General features: G+C 46.6%; 1 protein-coding gene across 2 annotated transcripts in view; it reads left to right on the top strand.

The window, feature by feature from the left end:
- Nucleotides 1-944: 944 nt before the first annotated feature.
- Nucleotides 945-21,975, top strand: part of KCNJ1 (potassium inwardly rectifying channel subfamily J member 1) — a 28,648-nt gene continuing 7,617 nt past the window's right edge. Inside the window, exons 1-2 of one of the 2 annotated variants that reach the window (XM_010353032.2) lie at nucleotides 948-1,145; nucleotides 1,668-1,800. In XM_010353032.2, the coding sequence (XP_010351334.1) occupies nucleotides 1,771-1,800 (30 nt within the window). In that variant the 5' untranslated portion in view covers nucleotides 948-1,145; nucleotides 1,668-1,770. Of the gene's footprint in view, nucleotides 1,146-1,667; nucleotides 1,801-21,975 lie in introns of both variants that reach the window. The other variant, XM_010353033.2, reaches the window with a different exon arrangement.

Genomic DNA, 21,975 nt, shown 5'->3' on the forward strand with positions numbered 1-21,975 from the left:
TTAGAATATATAATATATATTATTAATATATCAGACTATAATATATATCAGAATATAATATATGTTAGAGCTATTATATAATATATAATATATATCAGAATATATATTATATATCAGAATATATATTATATATTATATATCAGAATATGTATCTGAATATATTATATAATATATTAGGATATATTAGAATATATTATATAATATATTAGAATATAATATGAATTAAGGAATATAACAGAATATTCATAGAATAGAATAGAATATTATTTCATTCTATAATAGAATAGAATATTATAAAATAGAATAGAATATTATTTCATTATATATTAGAATATATTATATTTCTAAAATTATAATATTTATATAATAAATAAATTATAATATATAATATATAATATTAGAATAGATTCTATTCTAATATTATATATTAGAATATAATATATAATGAAATAAGTAATATAATAGAATGTAATAGAAATAAAGTAATTATTGTAAATAAACACAGTAGAAGTAAAGTTCACAATAAATGCCATGTGCTTGAATCATCTTGAAACCATCCTCCCCCACCACCTCCCTGGTCTGTGGAAAAAATGTCTCCCATGAAACTCGTCCCTGGTGCCAAAAAGTTTGGGGACTGCTGTTCTAGGGCCACTGAATGAATCACAGGACAGGAGACACTTGTGAGGGGCTCATTGGGGACCCCTACTTCCCTGCCCTGTAACATCCAGCCCCAGGTGCACACGTGTTCAACCTCAACCTCATGCCTTTGACTTAGACACCATCAACATGAGCATACCAGCCTTCTGGTTCCAAGCCAGGGTTCCATAAACAAATCCTTCTTAGTTAGCCTCGGTAGCTCAACACCTTTGGTTTCTCACCCACTTAACTGCCACGCCTACTCTTGTTGGATCCGGTTATAAAGTAAACTATGTTCTTTGAGAGCTGTTGCATACAGATGAGTTGGTAGCCAGTCTGAGCTGGCCCACAGACTCATAAAATCAACAGGGCCTCAGGTACCCTCACCCAGCACATACAAACTCTTGCATCAAAGGTGCAAGGACTTGCTCACATCGAGAATCTGGCTGCTTTCTTGGAGACCAAGAAAATGAGTTTTTGTTTCTACATTTACTCCAGCAATCCATGAGGTAAGAGGAGAAACACCTCATTGTGTCTTTGTAGGAAAAAGAAGTTAATTCTTGTGAAAATTTAGACCTCTTTTCCCCACCTCAAATCTAGGCAGACTTGTCTGTCCACTTCTGGGGGATAGATAGAAGCAAGGTTTTAACTCACTCACTGGATGCTTTTGATGTGCTAGTTACGTTTGGATTTATTAGCTGTGAGCTACATCTTGCCTTCCCTGGGCCACTCTACAGCCCTGCGGCTGGCTGGAGAGCAGTAAGAATCTTTGGTTGCATCATGCCTGGATCCGAAGTCTTCTTTTGGCGGCAGAGATGTATGTAGGGTTTTCATCTCCGGTGGCATCCTTTCAATTGTAGCAAGACCTTGCCTAGTAACACAACCTCTGCCAGGCCTTTTCCATCTTTAAGGTAGAGGATCAAGGTGCTAGTGGGGTCTATTATGGAAAACATCTATCAGGAAAAGGCAAGAGTTAGCAAGACATTTTGATTACCTTCGCCCAAATGTCTTTCTTTCATTTCCTGACGTAGGACGTCATAGGAATTTTGCACCATTCTGAATGAATACATTTGGATTTCTCAACATTTGTTCAGCTCCCTAATGACTGTTGTGACAATTGCTGTATACCAGTGAATGCCAACTGTTTATCTCTGCTCTGAACAGGTATGGAGCCCCTTCTCTCAATATCTGTATCTTACAGATTTGGTGCATAGGCACTTAAAAGGAGTTGGTCTTTCTCAACCAGCAACCTTTAGGAAAAATGATTGGATTTTTCTCCTTTTAGCTGGGCTTACAAAATGGAGCAAAACATCATGATTGTGCAAAGGATCTGTTATGGACAGAAACTTGGCAGAGCCACTCACTGGATGCTTTTGATCTGTTGGTTGTACCTAGATTATTAGCTGCGAGCTGCACGCTGCCTTCCCTGGGCCTTTCCTTGGCCCTGGGGCTGGAGGGCAGTTAGAATCTTTGGTTGAATCTTTGATTACATTGGACGAGCTGCGCAGTCTTTGTGGGCTCCCTTCAGTCGTGGGCTTGGCTTGTGTTGTCTTACTCTACATTGTTTAGTGTAAATGGATTCTCATTAAGTCAGCTTCAGCTTCTAAGAGCATGATGGGGTAGGGATATCTGGGAAATGTATGGGCCATCAGAAAAGCTTTTTTTTTTTTATATACTCAAGTCATGAAGGTGGATTTCTTCTGTGTAAGGAGGTGCACCAAGTCATTGTAGGTGCAAGACTGCACTTGCAAAGAAGCAGAGTATGTGAATTCCTTGTGAGTGGGTCTTGATCTTTAATGCTGTTAGTGACTTTTGGTTTGCCTGATTTTTTTTTTTTTTTAATATAAGAAGCTTGTAATTACCAAGCATGCTTTGCTGTGAAGAGCTAAGACTCGAAATTCTTCATGCACGTTCCTTTTCTTTCCTCAGTAATGTGTTTTTCTGTGCTAGGTTACAAGTCTACCCTGGACCTTGTCACAGCTCAGTGATTGTCCAGGGATTTAGCTGCGACTCACATGCTTTGCCTTTTACTTGCCCCAGGGTTTCCATGCATTGAAGGCTTCCTGGTGCTCTCTCAGTGGAATTGCTTCTGGCCTGGCAGTTTGATCCTGAGGGTGACCCAAATGTTCCTCCCTTGGCTCCACAATTTAAGATGCCAATGAAGACTATTGTCTTCTCTTCATTCTTGTCTTTCTCATGACTATTATTATTATACATACAGGTTTTTTTCTTCATTTGCCTTTCAACAAGCTTGTAATGAGAACTCATTGTGTTTTGCGTGCCAGGTCCTGGGAAACCACTGAATGGCTTGGGAAACACTGCTCTGGAGGGCAGGCACTTGGGCTAGGGGATATGTGCATGGAAACAAACTGTCACTCGCTAGTGGGAGAGATACCATGATGAGTGGGGACTGCGACACAAAAACGTAGCTCATGGTATCATCGCTGCCTGCACAGGAAAGTACATCATACTTTTCCTACAGAAGACCTCATGGAAGCATGATCTTAAATGCCCTGGGTGAGCAGGAAGGGGCCTACTGGAAGCAGGGAGAAGAACATTCTAGAACAAGGAAATGGCATTTACAAAAATATGCAAGCATGAGACAGAGCATGGCTTACACAGGGAATACCAGGCTGGTGTGGCTGAGGGTGGGTGACCAGGGGAGGGGTGAGGGAAGCTGCAGGGTGCCATGATGAAGGACCTAGTATGTGATGCTGAGGAACTTGGGCAATGTCTGGAAGGTGGTGAGAACCAGGGTAAGATCTTGTTTATGTTGTGGAAGGGTTGCTCTGCCTGCAAAGTGCAAGGTGGACTGGAGTAGGGTAAGACCACGGCCGGGTAATCAGGGAGGCGATTATCAAGAGGCAGAAGGCACAAAGTCTGGTGGCCGATCGGCTGCAGAGAGTGACGGGGACAGGCGAGAATGAAGTGGAGCTCTGAAACATGAGCCAGAGACTCCCAAAGGCCACAAAAAGAGCACACTTTGAATGGCACAGAGCCTTTTCCTTCCATTCACCCTCCCACGTTCAAGACTGTGATGACCTAGGCTCAAGCCAAAAGAATACAGAAAAGGGCCCAGGTCTTCTCAATCTGCTCTGTCTCCTGAAATATATATGGTTCAGGAATAGTACTAGTACTGCTGTGAAATAGCAAAAAGTGGTTGGCTTGATTATGTGGTTCAGAAATCATCATGAACAAGCAGGGTATGCAGAAATTGGAAAAAGAAAACAGCAAGAACAAACATCTACAAAAAATATGCTGAAGAAAAAAATTAGTGTAGAGACATATAAAAGATAGACCCCTACAAAAGTCAACAATAGGCCTGGTGTGGTGGCTTACACCTGTAATCCCAGCACTTTGGGTGGCTGAGGCTCATCTGAGGTCAAGAGTTCAAGACCAACCTGGCCAACATGGAAAAACCTCATTTCTACTAAAAATATGAAAATTAGCCAGGCCTGGTGGTGCACACCTGTAGTCCCAGCTACTTAGGAGGCTGAGGCATGAGAATCGCTTGGACCCGGGAGGTGGAGGTGGCAGTGAACCGAGATCGTGCCACTGTACTCCAGCCTGGGTGATAGAGTGAGACTAAAAAAAAAAAAAAAAGAAAGAAAGAAAAGAAAAGAAAACTCAACAATAAACCTTAAGGGTCAAAGGTTGTTCCCTGTTTCAGGCAGGATGATTTGAAGCCATCCTTTTAGAAGATTGTGAAGGATGTGCAAAGTGTCAGCCTTTCTTGCCACTGCCTTGTCAGAATCTGTGAGCAAACAGAAAAAAGAACGATGCCCTTACACATGAAACTCCCGGATTCTTTTTAGAAAAATAACAGAAAGAAACCAAAAATAGTGCAGAGAACAGGTCGCTTCAAAACTATTGAGGATCCAAAGATGTTCTGCCCTAAGGAGTTGCTTCTCAAAAACTGTTATTAAGGTCCTTATCTGTCAAATATCAAACCCAACCCAAAAGCATTCCATTAGAAACCAGAGCATTGAAACGAAACACTAATTTTGAACAATCATTGTAAAGCCTCATCAAATCCAGCTCACTCATTGCAGGAATACACAACTCAAAGGCCCTAGGAAAAATGTAAATCTGAATTTTGCCAGCTCTGTTTTGGATAAATAATTTCCTCTCTCAGAAGAAGCCTGTGGTTATTTTTCAAAATGGGTTTCCCAGTATGCAACAGAGTCCATCTCTGCATGCATGTGTCTGCCCTGTGCTGTGTTCTGCCGTTACCATGCTTTGTAAACTTTGCATTCTGGTTAGATGCGTGTGACCCACCCATGCTTCTAAGAGAAGATTCTTTTTGAATGCTCCATGAAATACAAGCCAGAATTTTCCATTTATTTAAAATTTCCAATGTCCCTGCCCCTCCCTCTCCTCCACTTGCACACACACCAATGTTTCTTGGCTGGGATTCAGGAATTGTATGTATTGGGGTCTACCAGTGTGTCACCATATCCCCAGGGAGCAGATTTAAATGTGCAACCCAACACAGTTGAAAGCAACAGGTTAATACTGTCTTTGCAGAGTTAAAACAGCCCAAGCTCTCTCAGGTGACTACCTCTAGGGGAAGTCTCATGGTTCGTTGCCCTTGATTAAATTCTCAGGAGCTTTCTGGTTTTAACCAGATCTACCATTTGTCCTTGAGGAGCTCAGGAGAACTCAGCAACTGTGAAGAACTGTTGCGGGTCTTTTCACAAGAGAAGACTCCGTGAAGTGTGCGGCCCCTTGGAGTCCGAGTGCAGCAATGAGCTGTTCAGAGAGATAAGGGTAATCCTGGTGTCATGCTGGAAGGTGCATGTGACCGTTTCTGGGATCAGGGTATTTGGATGTTGTTAAGGGAAGTGTTGGGCCGCTGATGAATTATGCACAGAGTATGGGGAGCTTGAATCGGGTTCAGAGATAAGCCATAGGCATGGGCTAAGGTCACTTTAGAAGACTCTGGGGAGCCCCTGCTGTGCTGGACTTAGCGAAGTGTGATGACACAGTCCCTATGCTGCAGAAGCTCCGGTCCCCGTGAGAGGATGAATAGGGATGCCAGGTACAAGAGTGGCTTCGTGACACATCAGCGGACTGGCAGAGCATGAGCACGTTTTAACCTACTGACCAGGCTCCCCAACCCAGTCTGCTTCAAGGGCAGCCCTGGGGGATGGGGGGAGTGGTAGGAGAGAGGGCTGTTTCCTCTCCCAATACTCCATCTCCTCAGAGGAAGTGGAGAAGGGGAGTCAGGAGACCCCCAGAGTGTGCCCCAGGACCAGGTCTGAGAGTCCTTTCCAGCATGAGGCTCTTCACTCCTAGTCCTGCCTGAATCCGTTGTGCACGAGAATTCACGCCCAGGCTGGGCAGTGCTGACCACTGAAGAGACAGGATGACGTCTGCTGGGGACAGAGGCTGCCAGGGAGTGGAGAAAACCCTGTGCCGCACTCGGATTTTCTTCACCTTCTTACTGATACACCTGCTCCTTTGGCTGGGTGTCTCCTAGCCTGTGGTGTTTACAGATTTGGATTTCTACAAAGATGCCCCTTAAGTATCTTGTAGCAGTGGGGAAAGGGGTGGGGAGAGAGCGGGAGGATGGCACTGCAGCAAGGTGAGTGGTGCGACCCAGACACCCAGCACACAGCAGGCAAATCCCTTCCCATGCGACTGACCACATCCACTGAGACCTGCAGCTGGGAGTAGGCAGCCTCCGGAGAAGCACAGCCGACAGCTGGGGGTTGAAACTGCTTTCTCATCTCTGAAGAGGCTGCTTTTCTCATCCTCACTGAAGGCCAGAGGAAATGAGCCTTCAACCTCACCCGTTAGGATGTGGGCTGGAGATCAGGAAGAAGCTTGGGCTTTAGGGGTATGGAGAGGCGGGAATCCATTTCAGCGGGAAATGGACACACACTTCTACAGACACAGAGCCTGCATCTCTCTTTCTGGGAGGGGTTCTGGTGGTCGCTTACTGACAGGCAGGGCACGGGGCTGGCGTTTTTGGAAATCTTGTCACAAGGCCCTCATTCCTGGGCTTGCACCAGGGAGGCGAGCCCCAGTTCTCCCACTCTCCAGTGGCTCCCAGAGCAGGGGTATGTTTCTGATGACGGTCACCTCTGGCTATCACTGATTCTGCCTTTCTTCAGCTTGCCTGGGTCTATCCCATCAATGAGCCTGTGATCACTAGGTACAAGCTCCCTTGCAGCTTCCTTTCTGTCTGAGGTCGCAGGGATACCTGCTAGCCCTGTTGCTCCCCTCTTGCCTCCTCACTGGGCATGTTTCTCTTCCTGTTCTAAATGTCCCAGCTCATGCTTCTCCATGGTACCATCCCCCTTGACCCCAGCCCCACTAGGGCCCCTGATGCTGGGTCTCAGCTGCGAGTGAACGCTGCAGCCCTGCTTCAGTCACTCAGTCAGCACCCTACCACAGGAAAGCGCCGTGGGCGGAAGCTGGCGGCACCAGAGTTTCTGTCTTTGCCTGCTTAGCCATGTGGGTTAGGGAGCCCCGGGGACGCCAACAGCCAGACCACAGGCGGGCTAATTTCCAAATGCAGACACAGTGAATGCCACCCATATTTCACCAGTGACTGGAGAGCAGATGCTGGGCCATTCGTGGGCCCTGCGTGTGCCTGGGGATGGAGAGAAGGCAGGACACTTGAGGGAGATGCCAGCGCTGCCTCTGAGCTGTTGATGCTCCCTGCCCTGGGGTTCATAAAAATAATCCTCTACGTGGTGCATAGAGTGTTTTTGTGTTTTCTGAAGTATTACAGGCAGGCCCCGGCAACATGATCTTCATCTCCCAGATAGGGAAATTCCGGCACCAGGAAAGGGGCTGGACATGCACCTGTCACATAGCTGCTAAGTGGAGCTGGGTCTCTGGCCTTCAGGGCACTTCCTTTGTGGTCACACCTGGGTTTCAGAGCCACCTGGCTTCTACTTTTCTGAGCAGCTTCCTTCAGCATTTTCTTGTTTCCTCTGTGCTTGCATCCCACCTGCCCCTTGGGGTCGCCCTGTTTCCAGGCTATTGCATCTCCAGGCCCCTTGGTCCAGCTGATGTGGGTTACAAGGCCCACCTGTGAGGTGGCAGTGGGCTAATTTTCAATAATCCAGTTGGTGACTGTTCTTCAGAGAGAATCTTCTGGAATCCCTGACTTAGTGACAGCACAGAGACTTCCTGAGTTCCTTAAGTCACATCTTCCTTCCCTTAAGTCACTTCTTAAAAAAAAAAAATCCTTAATTTCTACAAGAACTCCTGTATGCATTTCACACAGTGGAACCTGTGCAGTGTCACGCACTTATGTCAGACAGTCATTGCCTCTCTTTTACATTGTCAGTATGGAATTCTTCACTGGAAACCTGCCACAGTGTCCTGCCGGCCTCTCAGTCAACCGTTCTTCATGTCTCACTGAAGTCTCTCGCTGTAAATCCAAGTCACGTTTCTATAGTGTCGCTCCTCCATCCGGACTCTCCCCAGCATTGCATCATTTAATCTGTACGATGGCCCTGGGAAGTAGATAGCATCATTGTCATCTGACAGATGAGAAATCTGAGGCCTGACTCTTGCCCCGTCTGGGGCCAGGCAGGTGTCCTTCCGGGCGCCCCTCTGAAATCAATGCCCACCTCCCTGCGCAGTGCCCTCAGCAGGCGCCAGGGGGCGCTGCTGCTGGTAAGCGGGAGGCCCGGCGGAGGCGAGTGTGGCCCTGCCGCGCTTTCGGTCTTCCCTGCGCGTTGCTGCCAGCGCCGTCTGCAGCACCAGTGCCTACTTACGGGTACTTTTCAAGGTCACTTCTAGTTACTGTTTCTTTCTAAGTCCTTATCACAATCTGTAATTACTCTGCTTATTTGGCTCCTTTTAATTTCCTGCCCAGCTCCCCCACTTTCCTGGGTCTTGTGAAGGCCGTACCCCAGTGCCCAGCACAGGCGGCTCCCACTAGAGATGCCCTGACAGATGCAGAAGGGAGGGCGAGCCAGGGAAGGGAGGTGAGGAGGGAGGGCCAGCCTTTCCCCCAGGCCTTCCTTCCTTTTCTCTCCTGCCTTAGACATCAGAATTTACTCATCTTCTGGGCCAGATCTTTAGGGAACTTGGGGTGGAGACATCAGGTTAAGACCTGGGTTCTGGCTCGGCGCGGTGGCTCAGGCCTGTAATCCCAGCACTTTGGGAGGCTGAGGCAGGAGAATTGCTTGAGGCCAGGAGTTCAAGGCCAGCCTGGGTAACCTAGTGAGACCTCATCTCCACAAGCAATATACTAGCCTGGAGTGGGGTACCTGCCTGTGGTCCCAGCTACTCAAGAGGCTGAGGCGGGCGGATCTTGTGAGCTGGGGAGGTAAGAGGCCGCAGTGAGCTATGATTGTACCACTGCACTCCAGCCTGGGCAACAGAGCAAGACCCTGTCTCAAAAAGAGCTGTGTTCCTTCCTCAGTTCAGCCTCATATGAGTTCTTTAAATTCTCTAAACTTCAGTTCCCTTCCTTGTCAAATAGAGAAAACTAGACCTGCTTCATGGGGTCGCTGTGAGATTGAATGAAATAATTTCTGCCCAGCCCCTACTGCAGTTGCTGGTACATGACAGAGATTCAACAAGTGTCCACTCCTTTTCCCCTGTGGTAATTCCATACCTAGAAGGGATCCACCATTTAACCCCAATCCTGTAGAGTAACATCAACCCCTTATGTGCCTTCAATCACATAAGAAGGGTAACTTGCCTGGTGGGATGAGGGTCTGGTAGCAAATTCACTACCACCTTTCAGGTCTGTGCCAAAGAAAGTCACATGGGAAAGGATTAGTCTTAATGAGTTTCTTCCAATAATTAAACCCAAGGTAGACCCATGGCTACCCGCTGAGTCCTGTACTAGGCTAAATTCTAACCTTCTAACTCTGTGAACTTGGATCAATCACTTAGCCTCTGGTGTTTGGTCTCCTTCTCTAGACACTGGGAATAATAATGCTGTCTATGTCACAGAGTGACTGTAACTACTGAGTTGAGCCCTGGAGACTGCCTGGGACATAGTAAGATCCGTTAATGTCAGTGATTTCTGGTCAGTGGATGAGAAGGAAAACTACCCTGACTGAACTAGTCTCATGAAAACTTTATGGAACATTTATTATTGGCCAGCCTCTTTTATATATTTTGTCTTCCTTCACCTTCAAATCACTCTGAAAAGTATGCACCCTTCCCATTTTTCATTCATTCATCCATTCACTCCTTCAACAAACCCTAGCTGTTGCCACGGAGACATGCGCCATTTGAACAGAGGTTAATTGTCAATCCAATATGGTGGTGCAGAGTTGACATTTAACTGTTCTTACCTGTCTTTCATGGTAGGGCTCATGAATGTGTTGTGAACCTCCTTAAGGAGTGGATGTTTTTCTCTGGGCACTTCTGCTTGGTCTGTAGCATGCATTTCCTTGTCTCTTCATTCTCAGCTGCTCTTACTTGCCAGTGTTCTTTGCCTCTGCATCCCTTCCCATCCCTCCCCATCCCTCACTATCCCTCACCACCCCTTGCCATCCCTCCTTAACCCTCCCCATCCCTTCCCATCCCCCGCCATTGTGGAGCTTCTCACATTCCCTTTGCCCACTCTATTTTATCCATATTTTATTCAATTTCTCCAAGCTCTTGCACAGGGTTTAGCTGCTCTTGCACTTTTTAAAACTTTTAAACGCTTGACTAAGCCAATAAATACTAAAATTGGGTAATTTTTTAAAAATGTAAATGAATATCCAGAAACATATTTTTATGTATGTTTTCAGGCACAATATTGAGTTCAAAATACATGAGATCTATGTGTTATTACTCACTGTAGAAAATCTAAGCTTAACTTGAAAAGATGAGGGGGGACAATGCTCTCAGGTGCATCCCGAGCCAATGCACAGGCACTCGTCCCTGCTGCCTGTCAGCATTGGCACTTATGAATCCACCATGTGCAGTGTCCACACCATCCCTGGGTGTTTCCTTGGTCATTAGTTTGGTGAGCAAGTGAAAAACTAGCTCAGCTACAACTTGGAGAAAAGTAGCTTCTCTCTTCCCTGGCCTTCTCTGTTTGGAGAGAGCCCTGAGGCCCAAGGAGTAGTGTTGGGTATAACATAGGGATGCAGCTGACAGGTCCCTGCACTTGTGGCACTCCTAGCCTGGGGAAGGGCACTGACCTTGGTCAAGAAAGATTTGTAGAGTCTCCACTGTGGATCCACATGCTGGGGATTCAGAGGAAGGCAAGACGGGCTGCTGTCCTGGAGGGTGCATTCTGTAGAGGGGAGATCGACAATCAGTGAATGCATCACCAACAGGGAAATAAACAACTAGCCTGACAGCCACTCTTGATAAGAGATGAGAAGAAGCCAAGACAGGATGGAGTTCCCACTGGAACAGCGGATGATCCTTAGATTGGATGCTGAAAGGCTCTCGAAGAAGGTGGTGATGGAGCTAGGTCCCCAGTGACATGGAGCAGCCAGACACTGGAAGACCTAGAGCAGAGCAGCCCTGAAGGAGGAAGCAGCAGGTGCCAAAGCCCAGGGCAGGAGCTGCGCTGCACGCTTGCAGAGCAGAGGGGGCGGGAAAGTAGTGAGTGAGGTGACAGAGGGGATGACTTTGGGCTGTGGAGTGTGGCAGAGTCCCGGCTATATGGGGCCTTGAGGTCATCAGAACAAGGGGAAACTGAGAGGGGTCTCAGCAAGGCAGCAGCGTGGTCTGATATTCAGGACTCCTTCCTCACTCTGATGGTGTGGACTCTATTACCAGGAGGAGAGAGAGGTGGTGGACAGATCAAGGAGCCCATTTTTGTAGCCAAGCCAAGGAATTATGGTGGCCTGGCAGCAAAGGAGATGAAGAGAAGAGGACAGAGAGGTCCTGACTATATTCTGTAGAAAAAGCGGACAGCATTTGCTCATGGATTGCTTCTGAGGGTGAGAGGAAGAAAAGAAGTAAGGGTGAGTCAAGGTTTTGCTTGACTCTGGGGTGATGTGCCATTGACAGAGCGGAGGATGATCTGAATTGAACAAAATCAGTATCAACTCAGTTGTATTCAGTGCTAAGAAGGAAAAGAAGATGGTATTAGGAAATTTTTTTAGAGTAGGAATTTCAGTTCAGGATGCCTATACCCAGATGTACTGTCCCCGCATATATCACACATGGGGCTGCCCCCTCCCGCTCCCTCTTCTGCGGTCCTCTCTCTGCCCTGCACTCTGAGGGTGGACATGCACCTCTCACCCCAGCCTGGTGGCCATGGGACCTGCAACCCCGGCCAAGAGCTTTCAGAGAAAGGATCATGCTAGGCATCCATCACAAAGCCTTGTGCCCTGGCTGCCTCTGGGTCTGGAAGGCTGGTCATGCCAACCTCAGAGGAAATTCAGTTGGTCTAGCACAATTGCATTCTCCTCATGTAATCTAATCTTATTGTTTCATGGCCAATCTTTTTCTCTCTGATCCACAGATTTCACCACTTTGTTAATTTGTCCCTAGCAGCCAGATAAACAGAGTCTTCTCCCTCTGGGCCTCATGTACACAAAGATGCTTCTGACAGGCCCCTTGAAAGCAGCTCAGAGCCTGCTGTCTTTTCCCGCCCGTAAGTTCTGGTGGGAGAACCTTCCTTAAGAGGCTTCAGGAGGGGATGAGGGGAGGGAGAGAGAAGACTTCCCAAGACCTGGCAAGAGCCTGGAGCAGGACAATGCATCCTTCCTGCATTTTCTCTGCAGCTCACACAGGCACAGTGGTACTGTCCTTGGGTCTGGCAGGTGAGAGCTGCCTGCCCAAATCCAGACCTGGGAGTTAAAACTGAGTTCCCCAAGTGCCACCCCAGTCTTTGGCTGTCCCAGTCCTGATCTCTTCATCCTGACTCTCATTCAAGGGTCCACAGCCCTTGAATGTGGACTCTCTTCATCAGAGCCCCTCAGCCCTGCTAAACAAGGAAGGTACCCGGCATTTATTGTGGCTTTCCCTATACTGAATCCTCTACTGGGCCTTCCCACACTTAATCCTATCTCAGCACTGTGAAACAGATTTCCTTATTTCCAGGTTCACGTTCTCTAAACGTTCAGGTTTGGAGAAGCAAAGTAACTCACTCTGATAACAAGTGGAAGAGGTGGTGTTTATGCCCAGCTCTACACTGCCTTATAGCCTATCCCTTCACTACTTTGAAGGCACCTGTGGAGCCCCATCTTTGCTTTGCCAACCTTATTTGCTGGCTCTTTGCAATAACGTCTTCAATCTTAATGCTGATCGCAGCTTGGACCTCACACCCTCTGGGTGCCAGGGAGCCAGTATTTTGGTTAGTGCTAAGGCCAGTTTTCATTCTCATCGCAATTCCTAGAGGTCTTCCTTCTATCCTCTTTTCTCCATCTGCTCCAGTGAAGATCAGGGGATCTTGGCAAGGTGCGAAAGGTCAGGACTCAAATGATCTTGGGGAAAAAGAATAAACCCATCACTGAAAATGGGTACAATTATTGGAAGTGTGGGAGGGTAAGAAAAGTGAATCAGGAAGACAGTCATGTCCAAAACAACAAAAAAGAAAAGGAAAGGAAGGAAAAACCGTAAACAGCTCACAATGAGCTCCAGGGTTTTTATTGCTCCTTACGTTTCTTAGCAACATTTTTGTTTGTTTGTTTTCCAGGCTTAATCGATTACATTGAGAAATTAGCTCTGTAAAAACCCCAGGTAGGCTGCTGGGTCACGCACCAGTAAGCTGCAGAGGTGGAATTCAAGCCTGACTCCAGACATATGTTTCAAGCCCAGAGACTCAGTGGGGAGCCTGCACGTGCGCTCCAGCTAGACCACCTCGTTTCTTTTCATAGGAATTAGTACTCTTAGAACACCAGGTGCTTCAGTTTCTTTCCCCAAACCCATCATGCATCTACGATACTTAGTAAGATCTAGGTTTGGCCTTGCAGGTGTGTCATCAAACAGATCTTTACGATTTGTGCTAATCCAGATGAGGATGTTGAGAGGTGCTGGTTGGGGACATTCTTTCTAGTTCTTGATAGTGCCCTTATTCAGGAAGTAAGTGAGGAACATCCAGCCCTGCCTTTGAGAAAGGGCCCAGCTCTGGACATGCACAGTGGGGGGTTTCTGTCATTCTCCTGCGAGCCCTTGAATGTGGATTCCACACAACTCTGTGCCCTGTTGTCACCCAAGAAAGCAGCAAGGTCCCCATCCCAGTCACCTTCCATCCTTCTCTTTCCTTGGTGTATGTGGTGCGGGGTGGGGAGCAGAGGGAAGTAGTGGCACTGGGGAAATGTGGGGCAAGGAGGGGTTTTGAATGGGCCTGTGGGGCTCTGGCTTGTCTGTGAGGTCATGCTGAGTCTCCGGAAGTGCTGACTCAAATGGTAATTGGAACATCCGCACTGCTGACTCCAGGAATACAACATAGGGCTATGGGCAAGGAACAAAATGCCTGAAAACATTCAAACAAAAGATGTGCTGAAAGAAGGAGAAAGAGGGAGAAAATGAAACCGAGCTCCCAGGAGAGCCGAGAGAGGGAGCTCTTGCTTGGCTGGTGCAGTAGGAGAGACCCTGTGACTTTCCTCCCATCCCACAGATCTGCCCTCTGGCACTGGGAGGTATGAGGGACTTCACCCTGGAGCTGCCAACCCAGGATCATAACCGAATACCATTCTCAGGCTTGTGGAGCCCAGGTGCAGGTGGATGGATGGGTGGATGGATGGATGGATGGATGGGTGGGTGGGAGGGCCCACGGTCCAGCCTGGACTGCTTCACCCAAACACACCTGGGCAGCAGCAAGGAAGAGCTTCTCCTGTAGACCCTGGGAGAAGAGACATCTCCCACACTAGCGGGGCTTCTGTTTAGCAGTGAGGGTGAGCAGAATAATACTTTCCATACTCCAAGCTCTTGTGGCAAAGAAAATCATTTTGATGGCGGTGCCTTCAGGATCACAGTAGCCCCTTGCTAGACAAGGCAGGTGCTGAGTTCAGCCAAGGTTCCAACAAGGGCCTAAAAGCATGGGGAAGTGGGGTGAAAGTGGGAGGGGAAGTGGGTCGAGACTGTACTGTGTGGCAGGCACTTTACGTATGTGTGTTTTCTATCCCAGCTTTATTGCAATATAATTCTCATAAAATAAAACCCACTCATTTGAAGTGTATGATAGGTGGTTTTCAGTGTATTCACAGAGTTGCACAGCCATCATTACAATCAATATGAGAACATTTTCATCACCCACAAAAGAACCTGGTGCCCGTTAGCAGTCACTCCTCATCACCTCTTCCCCAGTCCCGGCAGCCACCAGTCTAACTCTCTTTCTCTGTAGATTTGCCTATTCTAACATATCATTTACATGGAATCATACACTCTTTGGCTTCTTTCACTAGTCTAATGTTTGCCAGGTCCATCTGTGTTGTAGCATCTACCAGTACTTTTTTCCTTTTTAGAGCTGAATAATATTCCACTATATGGATACGTCACATTTTATTTATTGATTCATCAGCTAATGGACATCGACTGTTTCAAACGTTTCCCCTTTTTGGCTATTGTGAATAATGTTGCTATTCACATACTCATTTTCATGTAGATATGTGTATTTCTCACTGAATCCCCATAACAACAAAGGCACTAGAATCATCAGTATAGTATGGAAAAGTGCAGCTCAGAGAGGTTAAGGAACGTCTTTGAGGCTGAAAAGCTTCTTTTGATTTGGCTTGATTTTGGTAGAACAGCAAATACATGGAAATAAAGTGGAATTTAATTTTACCTTTTCCAGGTCATTATACACACCACTGAGTGAAAAGAAACGAGGAAAGGAATGAGAGAAAGTGCGTCAGCAGGCCTTCTCTCCCGGGAGGTGGGTCTCAGTGAGGGCCCTGAGCTTGCCTGCCTTGGCATGGCTCTAAGGTCTAGGGGGATGCCCCCTTCCTGCTTGTCCTCTTTGTTTCAGAGGCAGACACCAGGATTGCTCAAGAGCAGTTCAAGACATTTGCTGGAGCACCCAGCTGGGAAGTCTTCCAGGCAGTGTCCTGTTCTGAGAGGACTCCTGGGTGGGCTCTGCCCAGTGATGAGGATGGGGGCATGCTAAATGCCAGCAAGAAGAGCCCCAGTGAGAAGACTCCAGCATTTGCTCAAGGGCAGCTCTGTGGCATGGAACAAAGGGTCACCGAAGCTACTGGCTCTGCTCCCTCTGGCTCCAGGGCTTTCCCAGAAAGCACTTGGACGTGGGAGGGTGGGTGATGACGTGCCGCCCCATTAATGTAACTCTGATGGCTTGGCAGAACCCAAGCCGAAACTGGTAATCACTGACCCTTTGAGGGTCAGTGATACCCGTGGGGCATAGCAACAGAGTCAACAGAAATGCTGGCTCTCCCACTAATCCACTGCCCTAGAGCCTGGCTATTCTTACCTCCTCTCTGGGAAGCAGGATGCGATTGCAGCCTGCACAGTAGCTAGAGAAGCCCAGGATTAAAGGCCTCACAGATAGGGACAGGATTGCCTCCTTTCATTCAATGCATGGCAGGAGCTTGAAGGAGAAACTGAAGTTGCACGCAGTATGACTCAAGGTGTTAATAGCTTGATCATGTTCTATGTCCAAGTGTGGTCTAAGCACTTTCTATCCATCTGTAAGCTAGATATGAATGCCCCCATTTTTCAGACAAGGAAACTGATACACTGAGTACCCAGTGTTAGAGATAGTAAGTGACTGACTTCAGATTCAAACACTGGAAATCCACTTCTTAAATCCTACCCCGTAGGTCACTTGATGGGACTAGGACAGAGAAACTTCAAACACACAAGGTGTGGGCCTAGAAGGCATCCAAATCCCCTTCCAAACCCAAGCACTTGGTGCTCCGTGCCTTAGATCTTGTGTGTCTGTGGAAGCTGGGCTACAAGGGCCTTCTTTGCCTGTGCAGCTTAATGAATACTAGTCCCCTTGAGTCTTCATACTCAGTACATTAGCTGAATTTTTTCCATTTTATAAATTGTCAAGGTTGGGCATCCTATATGTTTTCTTTAAAACAAAGTGCACTTCCTTGTCGCAGACACTCGGTAAAGCATGTTCAGGCCTCCTGTCCACATGGAATCCATTCCTTTCTGGTCTGGAAAGACTGAGTTGATTTAATACCAATCCAAACCACAGAGAACTAGAAGGGTCAGACTAATAACAGGATCTCTGCACACATAATAGCTACAACTTTTTAATAAACATTGAAATTCCTTCATTAAACTCCGGTGCCATTTGAGGTGGGTGGCTGAATATGAGACTTAAGAACAGTTTCATTACAGATATATCCGGTTTTCAGAACAACCATCTCCTTCTCAACTCACGTACAGGATAAACAAGTGGAAGAATGATTATTTGATTTGCAAAAACTATTCTTCACTTTATAAAATAATCCACTATAGGATTCCTATAAATATCTAATATCCTAATGCATATGTAATATGATTCACCATACACAATTTCTGTCTACATACATCTTTTGAGAATATACAGTGATTTCAATATGGAATATCTAGATGTGTACAATGATATTTTCAGTGCAGCGGTGTTCTTTTTAATAGTAATAAAAATAAAAAGACCATGAGACTAGGAAAGACTGTGGATCATTGTGTTAATTTAATTTTCAATCTTAAATTCACTAGAAACTAGAATGGACTAGTTAGGGAGGTGTGGCCTGAGCGTGTGGAAGAGGTTTGAGAACTTGGGTTAAAGTTGAGTCCACCGGAGCCTGAGCTGACCTTTCTGCCTTTGCTGATGTGGAGGGTCCTGTGTGTTCCTGGTCCAGACTGACTGAAGTTTCACCCTGGCTTCTGTGTGGGCCTGTCCTCTGTCCCCAGACAGTAGCCATGTGTGTTGTATTTTACCAGGTATCTTCTCTACTGTGCCTTCATCCCCATCCTGGGCCCTGACAGAGACAGTGTGATAAGTTCTGATCCCCACAGGTGGAATCCCAAACCAAGCAGCTCTTGCTGGTCACCCCAAGATCTACTTATACACGAGGTTTGGAAAATCATCTCCTGAACCTCTTCCGACAGAGGTGAGTGGCTTGATTTTCAATAAGCAACTGTTGGACACCCCAGGCTACAAGAAAGCTGGGTAAGCATTTGGTTATGCAGAGCCTCTTAGGCAAAGGCTGCGGGACCTAATCATCTGCCCGTTCAGGTTCTGCGAGTACTGAGTCCCACCACCAGCATCAGAGAGTGGTGTTAGGCTGGCATGGCCCTCTCCACAGCCCCTTTCAAAAATCCAGCACACTGAGTCATCCACACTTTCCTCTATTTGCTTATTTCCTTGACAGATACCTGTTGAGCCTCTGTTCTCTGCCTGGTGCTGGGGTGGGTGGGCACTGGGGACATGGCAGTGGAGGAGACAGCACAAAAGTAAATGTATCAGTTAAAATTACTGTTCACACCACAAATAAAAGGAAAGCATACAATCAAATATTGCAAGGAGAGGAAACTTGATTTAAATGGGGAGGGGGATCTTCTTCCTTCTTTGAGAAACTAACATTTACATGTCTTTCTGAGAAACGACATTTAACTTGAGGTCATGAAGTCAGCAAGGGGGTGGGGGTGGCGCTGGGGAGAGTAGCGTGCCAAGGGTTCCTAGCTGAGGAAATAGCAGGTGATACAGGACCAGAGAGGTTAAATGATCTGCTCTAGCCTCTATGGTTGGAGGCCGGGAGGCCTCTGATGCGTCTTTTTGCCTTTGTATCCCCAGTCTGCTTCCTAAACATGACCTCAGCACTGACTCCAAGGTCAAGAGCGTTGCCCTCTGCTAAAGCAGTGATGAGCATGGGGCTGGCTCATCATCACTGGCAGGTTTTCCTTATCCACCAGGTGGTGGGTTGGCAGGTGGGCAGGTGGGGTTGTGGGGGGGTTGCCTCCTCTTCCCACAGGAGCCATTGTCATCACACCAAACTTGTGCCTATAGAAGAAGTAACAACACCCTGTAGAGGTCTACAGATGTCCCTAAATGTAAAATGTCACTCCCACAACTTCAGGTCGTTTGCTTATGCCCACAGAAGCTTCCAAAAAAAAAGCATGATGCTGGACAGCGCATCTTCAGCTGCTCTCATGGCTGCTTCTTAATTCTCTTGATATCGTAACCATTTCTAAACTCTGCCTGGCTCTACCAGGCCCCTCTCATGATATCAGGGCCTATGGCCTTCTCCTCCAACACACACCCTCAGATCCAACTCAGGGTACCTAGTGCCCTCTCCATCAAGCCCTCTCCTTCCTCCTTTTGTAGTGCTTTTGTAGATACTGCAAAACCCCAGAAACCTGTCCCCTCCTGATCCTTTTATGCTCACTATCTAAAAAGTTTTGGACCCTTGCTAGCTCTCACCCTCTTATGTGATCACTCACACAAAGCAAGGAAATGTGTAGAAAACCATTCCGGCAGAGTAAGTTGATGCTGAATAAATATTTACTTTCCCTCTACATTGTTTACCAACTGTGTTACGTATGCTTTAGGGTTTAAAAGCAAAGACTTCTCAGTTGGGAAGATCTAGATTCTTCTAATCTTTGCTCTTCTGGCTTTCTGCTTTGTGACCCTGGAGAAGTTGTTTAACTTCTCTGAGCCTCAGTTCCCAGCCTCCTAGAGTTACTATGAGTTTAAATCCAACAATACCTTTAAGAGATTTTGCATCAGTGCCTGGGATGATACTACAGGCCTTTGGGGGCCCAGAATGTCACTATTCCAGAGGGGCATCGCTGACATCGTGCTGCAGAGGGCGCTGTTCACTGAGACTGCCACAGTGTGTGTCTCCTGCAACAGGCAGCCGACTACAGTAACCCTCTCCGGCCACCTTAATGGCCGTTCCACACTCTCTGGAGACTGTTCTCAGCCCCAGTCTTTTTATTCATTCATCTGTACTTTGCACTTCCATTTTTACCCTGGTTTACCTTCTCAACCCTGGCTCAACCCACCTAACGTCCAATAAAGCCATGCTTTCCCTTAAAGTGCAGTTTAAGGGAAAGTTTAGAAGAGAAAATTCTTAGAAAATCTCTAGTATAGCCAGGTAGCTCCCATGGTGTGGCAGTGAGTTTCTCCTGTCCCCTAGGGTGTTCCAGCTCCTTGTCACTGTTCCTCACAGCCCCTGAGGATGTGCTGCTCTCTCTTTAAAACTCTGAACAAGGCAGGGACCAAGTGCTTCTTTTTGGTCTTTCTTCATATAACTTAGACATGCTAGCATTTCTGAAGTATCTTAAGAAACTATTATGAAGCACAGCAGGAAGCAATATTGGAAATACAGTGGCCAGGCATGGTGGCTCACACCCGTAATCCCAGCACTTTGGGAGGCCGAGGGAGGAGGATGGCTTGAGAACAGGAGTTCAAGACCATCCTGGGAAGCATAATAAGACTCCATCCCTACAAAATCAACAACAACAACAAAATCAGCTGGGCATGGTGGTGCACACCTGTGGTCTCAGATACTTTGAGGCTGAGGCAGGAGGATCGCTTGAGCCCAGGAGGTCGAGGATGCAGTGAACTGTGATTGCACCACTGCACACCAATCTGGATGACAGAGTGAGACCCTGTCTCAAAAATAAATAAATAAATAAATAAATAAATAAATAAATAAATAAATAAAAATAAATAAGAAAGAAAAGATATGAAAAAGAAAATACATACAGGATAAGCATCCAGGTTCCAAAGCATTGATTTCTGACTACAGCAAATGCGGACTGCCACCAGAGACTGGTAAGACCTCACAAACACTTTGCCTGGATTCAGGCTTCACTAGCTCCCAGTGGTGGGGACATCACAGCTTCCAGTGCTTCCCACTGGGACCCAATCAAGATGCCAAGAAGAGGTATAGGTTTTTGTGGTGAGAGTATAGTTATCTTAGGATAACCAATGGCTTTGGGAAACAAGTTAGCTAGATAGAACTTAAAACCTGAACTTGAAATTTTTTAACTTATTTTAATGGGTTTTTCTATTGAACAATATCCTGGCAATATCCTGATTCTTCACTTCTTCATACAAAAACAAACATACGTACCAATTGCACATAGGCATGTAAGACTTGCGGAAGCCACGGAATGCAACTGGTTCTCGCCAATGGGCTTGTAAAATGGTTTTATTGTGTTATAGTTACACTTCTTATTTCCTGTGCTCTTACGGTCTTTCGTGGTGTCAGTGCCCTCCAGTCAGAAAGTACCCTGTGTTTGAGCAAGTTGGACTTTTTGCAGCTATGGAGACCTACACCATAAGCAATCACGGGGCATCTCACTGAGAGGGCTTTGGAAAGGACTTTCATAGGATCTGAGCATGTTTCAGGTGATGTGGTTGGGGAGAGGCTTAAGGAAGCAGTGCTTTGCTCTGGATTAGGTGCTGTTAGGGAGTAGTGATGATTCTATGATTCAATATGTTGATAATTCTTATTATCTAGGTGAGAAGACTGACGTGAGGCTAAAGCTGTTCTGGGGAAAGAAACAGCAGACACTCATCATAGCCAGGATGGGGGGATATTTGGCCATTTTATGGCTTGGATAACGTTTGTGTTTTGACGGTGTTCAGACATTATTACAGAGTGACCTTGTTTTATCCCAATCAATCATGATCTGAGTGGCGTGGTCTGAGGCTGACGACCTGTGAGATTGCTTGTGCTTGACAGGAGCAAGACCCAGTCTCCTGTGCCAGGAGAGCCAAGACCTTGTTGGTAGTTCAAGGTCAGCTCCCAGAGGTCAGGGCTGCTTTTCCGTTGGTCAAATCCTAGTTAATGTCTAGGGTGAGAGAAGAACAGCATCAAGCCTCGGTACCATGGCTCTTTTCAGCCTTGCCAAGGATAATTCTCTCCCTCTATCCTGTTCCCACCTCTCCAAGATAAGACTTCTGCCCTGATTATAGAGAAAACCTTTATAAAACATGTTTGTATTTTCCAGATTTCCTGTTCTGCACTGGAAGGATGGGCTCTGAAGCTAGCATAGCTGATAGACAAGATATGTTGTCAGAACTTTCGTCACTCTCATGGAAGCCTTTTCCTCCATTGGCTGTAATCTCCAATATGGCCCATTTTGCTCCACATGGTAGATCCCGATTGGCCTGGACTAGTGACCCCTGGTTAAACTGCCACACTAGTTTAAAATTTGTGAAGAAGTTATAACAATTGTAGCTATTTATTGCATAATTGCTATTTTCTAGGAACTTTACCTATGCTATTGCATTTAAATCATACAACAATGTTTGAGAGTATATGATTATAGCCATTTCATAGGTGAGGAAACTGAGGCTCAGCAAAGGTCACCTAACTATTGCTCAGGTCACCTAACTGTTGGGTGGCAGAGACACAGTACAAATCCATGTCCGTGCTAACCCAAACTAGAGGCCCTTCCACTCTGCCATGCTGCCTGTAGCTGTTACCTCTTCTGGGAACATTCCTGGCTGGGATCTCCTATCTTCTCCTGATTCCTTATGCACAAAGGCCA

The sequence above is a fragment of the Rhinopithecus roxellana genome, chromosome 15 (genome assembly GCF_007565055.1).
Source record: "Rhinopithecus roxellana isolate Shanxi Qingling chromosome 15, ASM756505v1, whole genome shotgun sequence".
Classification (NCBI taxonomy): domain Eukaryota; kingdom Metazoa; phylum Chordata; class Mammalia; order Primates; family Cercopithecidae; genus Rhinopithecus; species Rhinopithecus roxellana.